We start from the raw sequence: 16,345 nt of genomic DNA on the forward strand, positions 1-16,345 counted from the left end.
ATATATATATATATAATTTAATTATAAATGTCTGAATGTCATTTCTTGAAGGGGGTAGAAGGTCTTAAATACAGGCTTACAGCACAATGGGAGGACCCCGGAGGGCAGAAGTTAGCTACTGATGTTTTGTAATCTTTTTTTTTTTTTTTTTTTTTTTTTTTGTGATATATATTTTTTATTTTACAATACCATTCAGTTCTACATATCAGCCATGGGTTCCCCTATTCTCCCCCCTCCCACGCCCTCCCCTTACCCCCAGCCCACCCTCCATTCCCACCTCCTCCAGGACAAGTCCTCCCCCGAGGACTGTGATCGACTTGGTAGAATCAGTCCAGGGAGGTCCAGTCCCTTCCTCCCAGACTAAGCCAAGTGTCCCTGCATAAGTTCCTGGTTTCAAACAGCCAACTCATGGAATGAGCACAGGACTTGGTCCCACTGCCTAGATGCCTCCCAAACTGATCAAGCCAATCAACTGTCTCACCTATTCAGAGGGCCTGATCCAGCTGGGAGCCCCTCAGTCTTTGGTTCATAGTTCATGTGTTTCCATTCATTTGGCTATTTTTTTTCAATAATTGAGTAAAACTGAAATTTATTATATGCCACAGTCGTCCTAGGGACCTCCATGCTATATATATAGCCTCTATGGTTCTATGGGTTGTGGTCTGATTGTTCATTTTATATCTAGAATCCACCAATGAGTGAGTACATACCATAACTGTCTTTCTGGGTTTGGGTTACCTCACTCAGGATGATTTTTTCTAGTTCCATCCATTTGCCTGCAAATTTCATGCTTTCATTGTTTTTCTCTGCTGAGTAGTACTCCATTGTGTATATGTACCACATTTTTTTCATCCATTCTTCCGTTGATGGGCATCTAGGTTGTTTCCAGGTTCTGGCTATTACAAATAGTGCTGCTATGAACATAGCTGAGCATGTATCTTTATGGTATGTATCAGCATTCTTTGGGTATATGCCCAAGAGTGGGATGGCTGGGTCTTGAGGTAGTTCGATTCCTAATTTTCTGAGAAACCGCCATACTGATTTCCATAGTGGTTGTACAAGTTTACATTCCCACCAACAGTGGAGGAGTGTTCCCTTTGCTCCACATCCTCTCCAACATTGGTTGTCATTGGTGTTTTTGATCTTAGCCATTCTAACAGGTGTAAGGTGGTATCTCAGAGTCGTTTTGATTTGCATTTCTCTGATGATTAAGGATGTTGAGCATTTCTTTAAATGTCTTTCAGCCATTTGTAGTTCTTGTTTTGTGAATTCTCTGTTTAGCTCTTTAGCCCATTTTTTAATTGGACTGTTCAGTGCTTTGATGTCTAGTTTCTTGAGTTCTTTATATATTGTGGAGATCAATCCTCTGTCAGATGTGGGGTTGGTGAAGATCTTTTCCCAATCTGTTGGCTGTCTTTTTGTCTTATTGACTGTGTCTTTTGCCCTGCAAAAGCTTCTCAGTTTTGAGAGGTCCCATTTATTAATGGTTGTGCTCAGGGTCTGTGCTGTCGGTGTTTTATTTAGGAAATGGTCTCCAGTGCCAATGCGTTCAAGAGTGCTTCCTATCTTCTTTTCTATTAAGTTTAGTGTAACTGGATTTATGTTTAGGTCTTTGATCCACTTGGACTTGAGTTTTGTGCATGGTGACAGATATGGATCTATTTGTAATCTTTTACATATTGACATCCAGTTATGCCAGCACCATTTGTTGAAGATACTTTCTTTGTTCCATTGTATAGTTTTGGCTCCTTTGTCAAAAACCAGGTGTTCATATGTGCATGGATTAATGTCAGGGTCTTCAATTCGATTCCATTGGTCCGTATGTCGGTTTTTATACCAGTACCAAGCTGTTTTTATTACTATAGCTCTATAGTAGAGTTTGAGGTCCGGGATGGTGATGCCTCCAAGGGTTGCTTTATCGTATAGGATTCTTTTAGCTATCCTGGGTCTTTTGTTTTTCCATATAAAGTTGAGTATTTTTCTTTCCAAGTCTGTGAAGAATTGTGTTGGGATTTTGATGGGGATTGCATTGAATCTGTAGATTGCTTTTGGTAAGATTGCCATTTTTACTATGTTAATCCTACCTATCCATGAGCATGGGAGATCCTTCCATTTTCTGATATCTTCTTCAATTTCTTTCTTTAGAGATTTAAAGTTCTTATCAAAAAGGTCTTTCACTTGTTTAGTTAGTGTTATCCCAAGGTATTTTATATTATTTGTGGCTATTGTAAAGGGTGATGTTTCTCTGACTTCTTTCTCAGCCCTTTTATCATTTGTGTATAGGAGGGCTACTGATTTTTTTGAGTTGATCTTGTATCCTGCCACTTTACTGAAGGAGTTTATCAGCTGTAGAAGTTCCCTGGTAGAGTTTTTGGGGTCACTTATGTATACTATCATATCATCTGCAAATAGTGAAAGTTTGACTTCTTCCTTGCCAATTTGTATCCCTTTGATCTCCTTTTGTTGTCTTATTGCTCTAGCTAGAACTTCTAGTACTATATTGAATAAATATGGGGAGAGTGGACAGCCTTGTCTTGTTCCTGAATTTAGTGGTATCGCTTTGAGTTTCTCTCCATTTAATTTGATGTTTGCTGTTGGCTTGCTATAAATTGCTTTTATTATGTTTAGAAATGTTCCTTGTATTCCTATTCTTTCTAAGACCTTTATCATGAAGGGGTGTTGGATTTTGTCAAAGGCTTTTTCAGCATCTAGGGAGATGATCATGTGGTTTTTTTCTTTCAGTTTGTTTATATGGTGTATTACATTGACTGATTTCCGTATGTTGAACCATCCTTGCATCCCTGGGATGAATCCTACTTGGTCGTGATGGATGATTGTTTTGATGTATTCTTGGATTCGGTTTGCCAATATTTTGTTGAGTATTTTTGCATCAATGTTCATGAGGGAGATTGGTCTGTAGTTCTCTTTCATTGTTGCATCTTTGTGTGGCTTGGGTATCAGGGTAATTGTAGCCTCATAAAAAGAGTTTGGTAGTGTTCCTTCTGTTTCTATTGTGTGGAACACTTTGAAGAGGATTGGTATTAGTTCTTCTTTGAAAGTCAGGTAGAATTCTGCACTGAAACCATCTGGTCCTGGGCTTTTTTTAGTTGGGAGACTTTTGATGACTGTTTCTATTTCTTTAGGGGTTATTGGTCTATTTAAATGGTTTATCTGGTCTTGATTTAATTTTGGTATTTGGTATTTATCCAGAAAATTGTCCATTTCTTCCTGGTTTTCCATTTTTGTGGAGTACAGGTTTTTGAAGTATGATCTGATGATTCTCTGGATTTCCTCATTGTCTGTTGTTATGTCTCCCTTTTCATTTCTGATTTTGTGAATTTGGGTGTTCTCTCTTTGCCTTTTGGTTAATTTGGCTAGTGGTTTGTCTATCTTGTTGATTTTTTCAAAGAACCAACTCTTTGTTTCATTGATTTTTTGTATTGTTCTCTTGTTTTCTATTTCGTTGATTTCAGCCCTCAATTTGATTATTTCCTGGCGTCTATTTCTCCTGGGTGAGTTTGTTTCTTTTTGTTCTAGAGCTTTCAGTTGTGCTGTTAATTCATTGGTATGGGATTGCTCCATCTTCTTTATGTGTGCATTTAGAGCTATGAATTTTCCTCTTAGCACTGCTTTCATAGTGTCCCATAAGTTTGGGTATGTTATACTTTCATTTTCATTGAATTCTAGGAACTCTTTAATTTCTGTCTTTATTTCTTCCTTGACCCATTGATGTTTCAGGTGGGTATTATTCAGTTTCCATGAGTTTGTGGGTTTTCTATAATTTTTGTTGTTATTGAGTTCTAACTTTAAGGCATGGTGGTCTGATAAAATACAGGAGGTTATTCCAATTTTTTTGTATCTGTTGAGATTTGTTTTGTGTCCAAGCATGTGGTCAATTTTTGAGAAGGTTCCATGGGGTGCTGAGAAGAAGGTATATTCTTTTGTGTTAGGATGGAATATTCTGTAGATATCTATTAGGTCCATTTGAGTCATAACATCTGTTAGGTCCTTTATTTCTTTGTTAAGTTTCAGTCTGGTAGATCTATCTTTTGGTGAGAGTGGTGTGTTAAAATCTCCCACTACTAATGTGTGGGGTTTGATGTGTGTTTTAAACTTTAGTAGTGTTTCTTTTATGAATGTGGGTGCTTTTGTATTTGGAGCATAAATGTTTAGAATCGAGACTTCATCTTGGTGGATTTTTCCTGTGATGAATATGTAATGTCCATCCTGGTCTCTTTTGATTGATTTTAGTTTGAAGTCTATTTTATTAGATATTAGGATAGCTACACCAGCTTGTTTCTTAGGTCCATTTGCTTGGAAAACCTTTTCCCAGCCCTTTACTCGGAGGTAGTGTCTGTCTTTGGAGTTAAGGTGTGTTTCTTGTATGCAGCATATGGATGGGTCCTGTTTTCTAATCCATTCTGTTAGCCTGTGTCTTTTTATAGGTGAGTTGAGACCATTGATATTGATGGATATTAATGACCAGTGATTGCTAATTCCTGTTATTTTTTGGTTGTGTTGTGTTGTCCTTCTGTGGTGTATGTTGGTGTAGGATTATCTATTGCTTGATTTTTCATGGATGTGTTTAGCTTCTTTGGGTTGAATTTTCCCTTCTAGTGCTTTCTGTAGGGCTGGGTTTGTGGACAGGTATTGATTAAATCTGGTTTTATCCTGGAATATTTTGTTTACTCCGCCTATGGTGATTAAGAGTTTTGCTGGGTATAATAGTCTGGGTTGGCATCCATGGTCTCTTAGTGTCTGCATGAGGTTTGTCCATGATCTTCTATCTTTCATAGTCTCTATTGAGTAGTCTGGTGTTATTCTGATGGGTTTGCCTTTATATGTTACTTGGTCCTTTTCCTTTGCAGCTCTTAATATTTTTTCTTTATTGTGTGTGTTTAGTGTTTTGATTATTATGTGGCGAGGGGACTTTTTTTTTGGATCCAGCCTATTCGGTGTTCTGTAAGCTTCTTGTATCTTCATAGGTATTTCTTTCTTTAGGTTAGGAAAGTTTTCTTCTATGATTTTGTTGAATATATTTTCTGTGCCTTTGAGTTGGTATTCTTCTCCTTCTTCTATCCCTATTATTCTTAGGTTTGGTCTTTTCATGGTGTCCCAAATTTCCTGGACGTTTTGTGTTAGGACTTTTTTGTCTTTATTGTTTTCTTTGACTGACGAATCTATTTTCTCTATCGTGTCTTCAGTGTCAGAGATTCTCTGTTCCATCTCTTGCAATCGGTTGGTTATGCTTGTTTCTGTAGTTCCTGTTCGTTTTGTCAGGATTTCTATTTCCAGCATTCCCTCAGCATGTGTTTTCTTTATTGTCTCAAATTCATTTTTCAGATCTTGGAATGTTTCTTTCATCTGTTTAATTGCTTTTTCTTGGCTTTCTTTAATTTCTTCCCATTTTTTGTTCGTTTTTTCTTCCATTTCTTTAAGGGAGTTTTTTATTTCCTCTTTAATGGAGTTTTTCATTTCCTCTTTAAGGGAAGTTTTTATTTCCTCTTTAAGGGAGTTTTTTATTTCCTCTTTAAGGAAAGTTTTTATTTCCTCTTTAAGGTAGTTTTTCAATTCCTCTTTAAGGAAAGTTTTTATTTCCTCATTGAGGGAATGTTTTATTTCTTCTTTAAGGGCCTCTATCATCTTCTTAATGTCATTTTTAGGGTTGATTTCTTCTGTTTCTTCTGTCATGGTATGTTTAGGTCTTGCAGGTGTAGAATCACTAGGTTCTGATGTTGCCATATAGGTCTTTATGTTGTTGCCTGTATTTTTGCACTGGCGCCTACTCATCTCTTCCTCTGTGAGGTGCAGGTGGTGTCTGTGTCTGAGAGTGCCTCTCTTGTTCTAATTTTTAGTCTTGGTTTAGTAGGGGTTCTTGGTTAAATTGGTGCTTTTGGGCTATTTCTTCAGGGGCAGCTGATTTCGATCAGTGAATTATATACTTATGATTCTGGTGATCTGGTTTGGTGTCTGGGTAGCGCCTTCTTCTGTGTTCTCAGGTCACTTTTTGTTCATTTGTCAACTCCTCAGCTGATCTTGTTTCTTCAGACTTTAAACTGTAGGCATCTGAATCCTCTCCCAGATGGGTTTCAGCTGAGCAGGGTAGTCTCACCAACACCTCCAAGTTGTTGGGTTTCACAGGATCAGCAGCTGGGCCCTGGGTTGTCCTCAGACGGAGTGTTCAGATTCGTTCTGGTTCTGACCCACGGAGATAGCTTCTTCCCCAGATGTTGGGGTTAGGGGCGTCCCTGTTCCAAGCTGTGTCTGCTTGTCTCCGTCCCTGGGCCTGTTTACCTCTGCGGTCCGCCGCCGGGCCTGTATGTCCCTGTCAGCTGCCGCTGGGTCTGTCTGCCTCTGGGGGCCGCCACCGGGCCTGAATGTCCCTGTCGGCCGCTGCACGTCTACCTCAGCGGGCTGCCGCTGGGCCCGTCTTCCTCCACAGGCCGCCGCCACAGGCCTACCTGCGTCTGCTTGTCTTCGCCACCGGGCCTGTCTACCTCTGTGGACCGCCGCTGGGCCTGAATGTCTCTGCCGGCTGCCGCCGGGTCTGAATATCTCTGTCGGCTGCCGCCGTTGGGCCCGTCTACCTCAGCGGGCTGCTGCTGGGCCCGTCTACCTCCGCGGGCCGCCGCCGCAGGCCTACCTGCGTCTGCTTGTCTCTGCCGCCGGGCCTGTCTACCTCTGTGGGCCGCCGCTGGGCCTGAATGTCTCTGCCGGCTGCCGCCGGGCCTGAATATCCCTGTCGGCTGCCGCTGCTGGGCCCGTCTATCTCCACGGGCCCCCGCCGCAGGCCTACCTGCGTCTGCTTGTGTCTGCCGCCGGGCCTGTCTACCCCACTATTAACTTTTTATGTAGCATGCACAAGGCCCTGGGTTCCGTGGTGGCACATGCCTGTAATCCCAGAATTTGGGAGGCAGGAGCAGAAGCAGAAGAGGGTCAAAAGTTCAAGGTTATCCTCCAATATGTAGGGAATTGGAGGTCATCCTGGGATACACGAGACCAGTTTCAGAGGTTTAGTCCATTATCAACTTGGCAGCGTGCAAGCGGACAGGGTGCTAGAGAAGGAGCTGAGAGTTCTACATCCGGATCCACAGGCAGCAGAAGCAACTGTGACCGTGTGTGTACATTTTATTTCTTTCCAAAGATTTCTGTGGACTCCTGTTGAGAAGAGTTGCCCACTGATAAGGGCCATGAGTAGTTGAGCCTAGAGAGAGAGCTAGAGCCACAGAGAGAATGTGGGGTCTACCCAAAAAGATCAGAAGGAAGCCAGCTGCAGGGTTGAAGAACATGGAGAAAATATCTCTTAATAGATCTCAGCATCTTGGTTCTCTTCACGCTGTGTGTTTTGGAACCAAGAATCGCTCTCAACTGCCAGGAGACAATGGCGTCTCGGAGTCTGTGGCAAACCACCATTGCTTATTTTAATGGGAGCATCATGTGTCAGAATAACAACTGTGTGGGTGAGTGGGAGTGAGCATGTGTACCCACGCCATGCCCGGGGTCCTACCTGCTGTAGAGGAGTAAAATAGGTGGTTGGCATGACAGAGCCTGTTCCCCTTAGGACTCTGACTCTGCAACCTGAGCAGGGCTTCCTCCTCGGTTACCTTGTCCCTGGCCCACTGGAAACGAGGGGACAGGCTCACAACCAACTTGGAAGGAGGCTCAGTCTCCAGGGAACTTGGAGGTTCTTTGAGTCCTGGTACCATGAGCCAAACAAGAAATCACTGGTCGCCTGCTCCCCCGCAACTTCCCCCTCCCCTCCCCCGGCCTATCAGAAAAACGGGGCCGGAAGAGGCGGTTCCAGCAGCAGTGATGTCCCTCATATCACACCTGGGGACTCAGAGGTGACAGGAGCCTGAGGGTCTTGGACCGTTATTTTTAGTGTGTTGTGGCTGCTCTTCAGGTGAAATGACTGAAACTCAAAATGGCTAGATATTTCCCTCAAGGTTACGTGTCAGACTCTCTGAAGAAAGATAAGAGTCAGCTATGGTGTCAAAGATCAGGTATTTATGGTTTTGGGTTTTTTCTGTGGCTCTTTGCCCTGTCTCAAAGTGGGTGCTGATCAGGTTTTTATTTTCTGTTGAATTCACTCCGAGGCAGATGGAGGTGAGTGAAGGGATAAGGATTTGAATAGGGTCTGTTCGAAGCCAGCTAGACCAACCACAGAAAACAGCCAGGTCTGTGGCCTCCTTGGAATGACCCTCTGGACCCAGGGGAGCAGAGAAAGATGAACGAGGATGGTTGTAGAACCTTGTTGTTAGAGGATGAGCGAGAAGCCAGGGTTTACTTCGGCCAGGCCATGGCTGAGCCTTCACACTCAGGTCCATGTTTAGAGCCCCGAAACACCCAGGAAACTCATGCTGGGATAGAAAGTCTCACCAGAGAGATTTCCCTTCTTCAGTTTGTCCTTTGCTTTTTCTCCCAGGTTTTACACACACACACACACACACACACACACACGCACGCACGCACGCACGCACGCGCGCGCCCTTATTTCCTCCACTAAAAAGTGCTGCCCAGTGTAGTAGTTATCCAGTAAAACTTCGTGTGTAGGTCTAAGTGGTTTGTGCCTGTAGCATCCAAGATGGCAGCTTCGTGTGTCTCAGCCCGGGAGTGCATTTTTATCTTAGTGAGCCTTAATCCAAGCCTGTAGCCACTGGTGGTCAGCGGGTAGTGCATTATTAGACACCACAGGTGGACACAGTGCTGAGCGACCCCGCATGGTCTTAAACGTCCACACAACACACGCAGACCTTTGGCTTCTGCAGAGAGAGCTAGCATGAAGCCGGGCTGAAGACTGGTGATCAGAGAAAGGGTTCCCCCAGGGGATCATCCGTGAACCTCTGTGTTCGAGGGCTGGCAAACCACAGGCTGTGTCTGGCATGCTCTGTGGTGGTTTCAGTAAATAGGTGGTGACGCTGCCAGGCCCACATCATTTATTTAATGAGACTGAGTCCGGGCGGCCCATGTTACTGGCAGATATTCTGTCAAAACGCACAGTGTAACTCTTCTAAGCCTCCAGGGGGATGCAAACTACCCCTGGCGGGAGGGGGACATCTCATTCCTACATATGAATGAAGCAGACGCAAAGCAAGGTTAAAAACCACTTTGTGATGGCTCTTTTCTCGTATGAAACATGAAATGATTTTTTTTCCTCCACTTGCACTATGATATCTGCACCACAGAAGACATTTATTATTCTAAGAGAGTATCAAAGAACTAAAGACTCGATTTAGCAGTAGCCATTTAATCTCCCAATTATGTTATCAGTATGTATTTTGCTGGTACACATGAATATCGTGGGTGAGGGCCCGGAGAGGGGGTTGAGGTTGGAGCTGCTGGCCAGCAGAGGAAAGTGTGGCTTATGGGAAAGTATTTGATTTTTTCCAAATACGGGGCTTTAGAGCTGAAATGGCTGCCGTCTCTCAGCGGGGTATTTTATGTGGAAAAACAGTTGTCTGGGTTTGTGGTTTGTACTTTATAAGAAACCTGGGCTTGCTGAGTGTTTTGAATGAGTAAATTAAGCTTAAAATAGTGAGATGGTTTTTAAGCATGATTTTGAAGTGGGGGTGGGGGTGGGAGAGATTTCCACGAAGAGCCCACCCCCAGGGTGGTCAACTTTGTTCCTGGCTCCATTCCAGAGGGATCTGTGACACATGGTTGAGGACAGAGCGACGTAGGTGCCTGGGGTCACTAAGCAGCACTTTGTGACGGGGCAGATATGGCAAGGTAGAGCAGGAGGAGGCCCTGCTCCAGTTGTATTTAGAGTAAACTTCCTTAAAGCCAACGGACCACACATAGACCAGTGGGAAATCACTAACACAAAAGACAGCTGAGATTTTCAAAGTCGCTTTGCATGCCCAAGCCCGCAGCAGCTCAGGGTAAGTGAGACTATCTGGTCTTGCCTTGTGCTGGCTTTCAGGAATACCACATCGTGAAGAAGTCGACCCGCTCTCTGAGCACCACCCATGTGGAATCTCCATGGAGGCTCATTCGGCCATCCGTTATTTCCATCATCGGGCTGTACAAAGAGAAAGGCAAGGTGAGCTCTTCTATTTTTACATTAAAGAACTAACAAATCTGAAGAGGGATAATATAACTTCCCTAGCATTCCTTCGTGTGATGCTCACAGTGTGAGGCTGGTTTTCGCAGTTAAATTCTGTAGTGTCAACCGGGGTTCTTGTCCACTTTGAAAACAGGGCCTTGGCTTTAGCATTGCTGGAGGCCGAGACTGCATTCGAGGCCAGATGGGGATTTTTGTCAAGACCATTTTCCCAAACGGATCAGCCGCGGAGGATGGCAGACTCAAAGAAGGTAGGCAAAGAGTCTCTTGGTGATCTGGAGTGACAGCCTGAGTCCTTGAGAGTCTGTGCCCTTGCAAGATGTGACTGGATGCCATGGCAGCCGAGGTCATGGTCTTGAGAGTCTGGTAGACCTGGGCTGAATCCTGCACTTCCTCATCAGGATGTTGCATAGACCACATAACCCAAGGTTCACTTTCCTGGCCTACTTGGAACAAACTTGGAATGTTAATGCCCACCTTGCAGCATTTTTGTTTTTGTTTTTCTGAGTGTGTGTGTGTGTGTGTGTGTGTGTGTGTGTGTGTGTGTGTGTGTGTGTGTGTATACGCGCTCATGGGTGTGTGTGAAAAGAGATTGTATATGGGAAGTGCCTTGATTTTCCTTGCAGACTGTCGTTATTAACCATGACTACCTGGTCCTTGCTCTGGTTCTCTGCCTTAAATATCCCTGAGAATTTAATAGTACAGTCTTACCTTCGCACTGATGGTTAAACAGAGCACTTTAATAGCTATTTAATGTCTTGCTGTTGAAATCGATACTATGTAGTCAGCTCCTAATTGAATGCCTTTCCATTCTCCATAGGGTCTACCATGTTATTAGCATAAATACAACAGACAAGTGATTTGGGGTGTAAAATATCACCAAAGTTTTAAGTTACACTTTTCAAATGAAGTTTTCAAACGTTTAACTACACCTTGTATTTTCGGTCCTTTAAACATTTGCAGAGCGTGTCTATGATTTAAGTTATCTCATTGACTGTATGACAAACCTGTAGAGTAGATATTTTGGAGCAAGTCTTTTATAGGTGAGGAAACCGGCACTCAGGAATGTTCTAGAAACCTGCTCCTCTCACTGTGTAACCCTAGCTGGCTGCATTTCCCTTTGTAGACCAAGCTGCTCTCTAACTTGCAAAGATCTGCCAGCCTCTGCCTTGTGTATGCTGGGATTAAATGCATGCATCACCACACCCAGCCATAGTAGTTTCTTATAATAAAAATATCCTTCTTGTTGTGTATGTTTGCGTATCTTACAAAATATTTATCTGGATTAAGACTGTTTTCTTTTACGAAGCGAAAGTGCCAGGAAGTTGTGAACGTAACTTTGCATAGCACTCACCAAAGCAAGAAGCCTGATTTCCCTCTCCCGTTTAATATGCTTCTTTTTTTCATCTTAAGTTACATGTATTTATTTTGGTGTGTGTGTGTGTGTGTGTGTGTGTGTGTGTGTGTGTACATACAGTTGACTCACAGTACACATGTGGCTGTCAGAGGACAAACAGAGGAGTCAGTTCTCCATTCCCACAATATGTGTCCCTGGACTCAAACTCATGTCATTAGGCTTAGCAGCAAGCTCCCTGCCCCATGAGCCAGCTCACTGGCCTAGTATCTGTCTTTCCTGAGGTGGTTATGTCAGGATATTTCTAGTTACCTTTAGAAATGATATGATTGTCCAATTCTGTTCGCTCACAGTGTCGTGGCCACTGTGTTATACAGGTTTCCTTCTTTAAAAACTGGTGCAGGGAATCGGAGTGTCCTGGTTTTAGGCAGAGCTTCTGGAAGCCTTCATGTAACCGTGTGATTTGACCAGGCATAATACTTCTTGGGCAAAATATTTATCTCTCTCTCTCTGAGGAAAAGTTAACCCCCAGGTGCTCTTGGTATCTGGTTTCAGAGCAGTGTGAAAATCTAGCAGAGCAGTCTTTGAATGGATGTGCCATGTGTTCACTTGATTGAAATTCATACTGTGAGGTTGGTAGAATGAAGGAAAATAGAGGGGGGAAAATCAATCATTATGAAAGGTTAATAGTGGATGATTCTCCTAAATACTATTTTTTCATATGTGTTCATTTATGGGAAATGTAAGTCGTTGGGCTGGATTTCCAGCCTGTTGAGTGATACGCCTTAAAAGCTCTCCTATAAATTATAAGCTCATGAGTAACTATTTCAGTGTTTCTGTCCTGCGCCCATGTAGATACAACCTCCAGTCATCATTGATAGTTGGTGATGCCAGGTGATTTTTAGAGGGTGATCATTTCCCTTACAGTGTGGCTTGTGCAGTTGTGTTAAAGAGAATGCATGGGGCATTGCTGCATTTCTATACCTCATCTAGAGGGTTTCTGTACACACGGCATGCTCTGAGATTGGCTGTCTGGAGTGAACGTGTGTGGTTTCCTGCTGTTTGAGCTGTCTTGTTGTACAGAGTCTCTCTCCCCTCCTGCACTGCCAGGCAGAGTCTGTCTGAAAACTAGGACATCTTTTGGTGTTTGATGAGCTGTTATTCCAGAACAGAGCCCATGTCACATCAGTGCAAATGAGAAACAAGTTCTCAGAAGCCAAAAGGATGTCCCCCTGCTCGGACATCCCCAGAAGGCAGCATGGAGAACGGCCTGACTATAGATTGTCACAGTGTTGGAGATGAGAAGTTATCTGAGTTAGGGAGAAGCAAGTGGGCACTCTCCACCACCTAGCATGCCCCAGCTGTCGTTTTGGCATCAACCTGCAGCGATCTCTGAGGCGGAAGCCTATAGTCTTGCCAGCCTACAGATGGAGCCCTGGGACCTGCCCCAACAGACCGGACATCCAAACTATGTCTGGAAGTGGGGCTATCAATTCTCAGTCATACCTCAGCAAGATTTTTCTCTCTGCTACTGATTGAAACCCTATCCCGTGTCAGGTTGCATCTCTGGACTTAGGAAGCTCATCTTTCTGCAGATAGGGGAGTGGCTTCCCAAGTGTGCCTATGTCCATGCTTCCTGGCCCGTAGGTTTATGTTTTTAAACAAGACAATTTAAAACCTGAAATTTCAGTTCAGTCTCTGAGCATAAGATATTTCTTGTCCAAGGTGCCAATGGTTAATAATCAGGTCTTCAAGTTTTCCATGGTTGGTTTTGGCTTGTGGTGGTGGTGGTTGGTTGGTTGGTTGATATTTTATGCTTTTTTTTTTTTGTATTTGCGTGTGTTGTTGCTTTTGTTGATTGATTGGTTAGCTTAGCTTGGGATTCTGATTTGTTTGTTGTTTTGGTAGTAGGTTTTGGTTGGTTGGTTGGTTGGTTGTCAGTTGGTTTGGGCGGTGTTTTAAGTTCAGCTAGCCTTGATCCTCCTGCCTCTGCCTATCCAAAGCTGGGAACCCAGGTGTGCCCTACCAAATCCAGCCCCACAGTTGTTTAATTAAATATTGATTATAGAATTATTGTTGAATAATATGAGTGGTTTTTTAATGTGTATTATCCCATTTCGGGACATTCCTAGGAGCTAAGTTAGTTAAAATGGATCAAAGCCGTAAGAGTTATATTTGCAGGGTATGCCACTGTGGTTCAAGCCAAGCAGAGTCCAGTAAATTAAAGCTCAATGTTCTTCCTTGTATTTGGTCACCAGGAGATGAAATCCTAGATGTAAACGGTATACCAATAAAGGGCTTGACGTTTCAAGAGGCCATTCACACCTTCAAGGTAACAGTGTCCCCCGGTCTCCTTTGTCCTCTTCCTTTTCTTCCCGTCTACCTCTCCGGGTTTTGCCTATTTGCCGGAAGAGCAACCTGACTGTCTCCACCCACCTTCTTGTCTTGCAGCAAATCCGGAGCGGGTTGTTTGTCCTCACAGTGCGCACGAAGTTACTCAGCCCCAGCCTCACGCCATGCTCCACGCCCACGCACATGAGCAGGTCCAGCTCCCCAAGCTTCAACACCGGTGGGGGGACCCCCGCAGGAGGAGGCGCTGATGAAGGCGGTTCCTCCTCCCTGGGGCGGAAGGCTCCTGGGCCCAAGGACAGGATTGTCATGGAAGTCACACTCAACAAAGGTATCGCTAACGGCTAACGCCCCTGCTTTCCCCTGAACAGCGGCCCAGCACTCATTCTTTAAGTCAGTCCTTTGGAACCACCTGCCATTGGCAGAGATGCTGCCCTCTAAGCGGCCCGGACTAGTCAACGGAGAGATGTTTAATCATTTTACAAAAGGGAGCAGAAGTCACCAATAACAGTCTTTAAAGTTTTCCCAAGATGAATCAGTGTGTCAGGGACTTGTGTTAAAATGAGTAGTTTAAATCTAGCCTTTTTTTTATTTATTTTTTTTATGTATATAAGTGATCTACCTGCATGCACACATTTATGCCAGAAAAGGGCATCAGATCCTACTATAGATGGTCGTGAGCCACCATGTGGTTGCTGGGAATTGAACTCAGGACCTCTGGAAGGGCAGCCGGTGCTCTTAACTGCTGAGCCATCTCTCCAGCCCCCATAAGTCTAGCCTTCTAAAATGGTAAAGAAAGTCAAAAATAAGTCAACATTACTAACTACAAATCACAGGTTCTCAGCAAACCCTACCACTTTTTCTCACCATTAGTACTTACTGTAAAAAAAAAATCCACAATTATAAATAACCAAGAAATTAGTTGAAGGCCAAACAAGTCTGAAAGGTTTTTTATATTCAGGATGGAAATATTAGTCATTCTCCAGCTAGTTCCAGAGCAGAGCTGAGGAAGTTCCTCAGACTAAGCAGAGAGAAGAACATGAGATAACTCAAAAAGCAGGACTGACACTCTGTGTCTGGACCAAACCAAAAACTCGCGCCTGCTGTCATCCGTTAACACTGTGTGAATCACGCGTGCGTGCACGCACGCACGCACGCACGCATGTTTTCTGGTTCCCGTGTAACGTCTGCTCCTGTTGTCTTTGTGCCATTCCTCTCCCAGAGCCAAGAGTTGGATTAGGCATTGGTGCTTGCTGCTTGGCCTTGGAAAACAGCCCTCCAGGTATCTACATTCACAGCCTGGCCCCTGGATCGGTGGCCAAGATGGAGAGCAACCTGAGGTTAGTTACGTCATTGTACAGTCCTGGTGTGGTCTTGAGTTGTGATGTCACACATTAATATCTACTTAGACAGACACAGACAGGGACAGAGAAAGACATACAGCCCAGGCTGGCTTTGAACTTACTATATAGCCAAGGATGACCCTCATCTTCTGATCCCCCTGCCTCTACCTCCCTAATGCTAAGATTATAGGTATGCACCATTGTGCCCATCTGCTCTACTTAACTTTTTCTGTGGAATTCGACATCTTTGACATTCTTTCTAATAATATAGCCAAGACTAAAGTTAATAACATCTAAAAGATGAAAAAAAAGCTCATATGAATCAAATTTGGTTGAATTTTGGACTTCGAATCTTGGTTTCCATGGTGGTATTAACTGTTAACTTGGCACACTCTAGAATCATCTGAGAGTCTCAATACGAGATTGTCTAGACCAGGTTGGCCTGCGGGCATGTCTTTGGGGGATTGTTTTATCTTATGCTAATTATGGTGGGAAGTCTGCCCACTAAGGGCGGCGCACCATTCTCTAGGAAAGGGATTCTGAATTATAGAAGAGCGGCGATAGCAAACCAAGTGTGTGCTCTCAACTGTAGATACGACTAGAAGCTTCAAGTCCGTGTGCCTTGACTTCCCCACAGTGATGGAGTACAACCTGGAGTTGTGAGCTACTTAAGTCATAGGTTGTTTTTGTCGTGGTATTTTATCACAGCCACAGACAACAAAGTGAAAACAGCTTACCTACCTGCTTTGCTGCATTTGGACTCGGAAGTCCAGTGTTAGAGATTTGACAAAATAGAACTCTGTGCAGATCATCTGTGGCTATTTCAATATGCTCTTTCACTTTGTATCCACTCATGCAAACTTCATCCTATAACCTGGAACTGCGGCTATGACTGGATGCAAAAGAGCCCTGAAATCACGTGCACGTGGGAGGTCCTGGTATTAGTTTGTGAGCTTTTTCAATTGTTTTCATCGCCATTTGGGTGATGATGACTGAAGCCACTGTCTGTTGTCTAAAACTGGACCATCAGATTTCTTCACTCAGACAGTTGAGTTGTATAATCAGCGTTCTGTATACACAGGAAATCTTAATATTCTTTTATACAGTAATTGCAGTGGTTAGTGCCCACCTAAATATCACAAAAATGTGCACATGTTACACAAAGCACTCTGTCCAAACAGTATCACCTTTCTCCCCATAAGCGTCTAAGTCCTTTGGCAGTTGAAGAATTGTCAA

The 16,345-nt window shown here is 43.7% G+C and overlaps 1 protein-coding gene across 6 annotated transcripts in view; it reads left to right on the forward strand.

Annotated features, from left to right (window-relative positions):
• The window catches only part of Pdzd2 (PDZ domain containing 2), a 384,162-nt gene that overhangs the window by 325,677 nt on the left and 42,140 nt on the right, over nucleotides 1–16,345 (forward strand). For all 6 annotated transcript variants that reach the window (XM_076551730.1, XM_076551729.1, XM_015995051.3 and 3 more), the window contains 5 exons: nucleotides 9,923–10,042; nucleotides 10,200–10,314; nucleotides 13,676–13,749; nucleotides 13,869–14,097; nucleotides 14,989–15,106. In XM_076551730.1, the coding sequence (XP_076407845.1) occupies nucleotides 9,923–10,042; nucleotides 10,200–10,314; nucleotides 13,676–13,749; nucleotides 13,869–14,097; nucleotides 14,989–15,106 (656 nt within the window). The remainder of the gene's footprint in view (nucleotides 1–9,922; nucleotides 10,043–10,199; nucleotides 10,315–13,675; nucleotides 13,750–13,868; nucleotides 14,098–14,988; nucleotides 15,107–16,345) is intronic.

Source organism: Peromyscus maniculatus, chromosome 15 (assembly GCF_049852395.1).
Source record: "Peromyscus maniculatus bairdii isolate BWxNUB_F1_BW_parent chromosome 15, HU_Pman_BW_mat_3.1, whole genome shotgun sequence".
Classification (NCBI taxonomy): domain Eukaryota; kingdom Metazoa; phylum Chordata; class Mammalia; order Rodentia; family Cricetidae; genus Peromyscus; species Peromyscus maniculatus.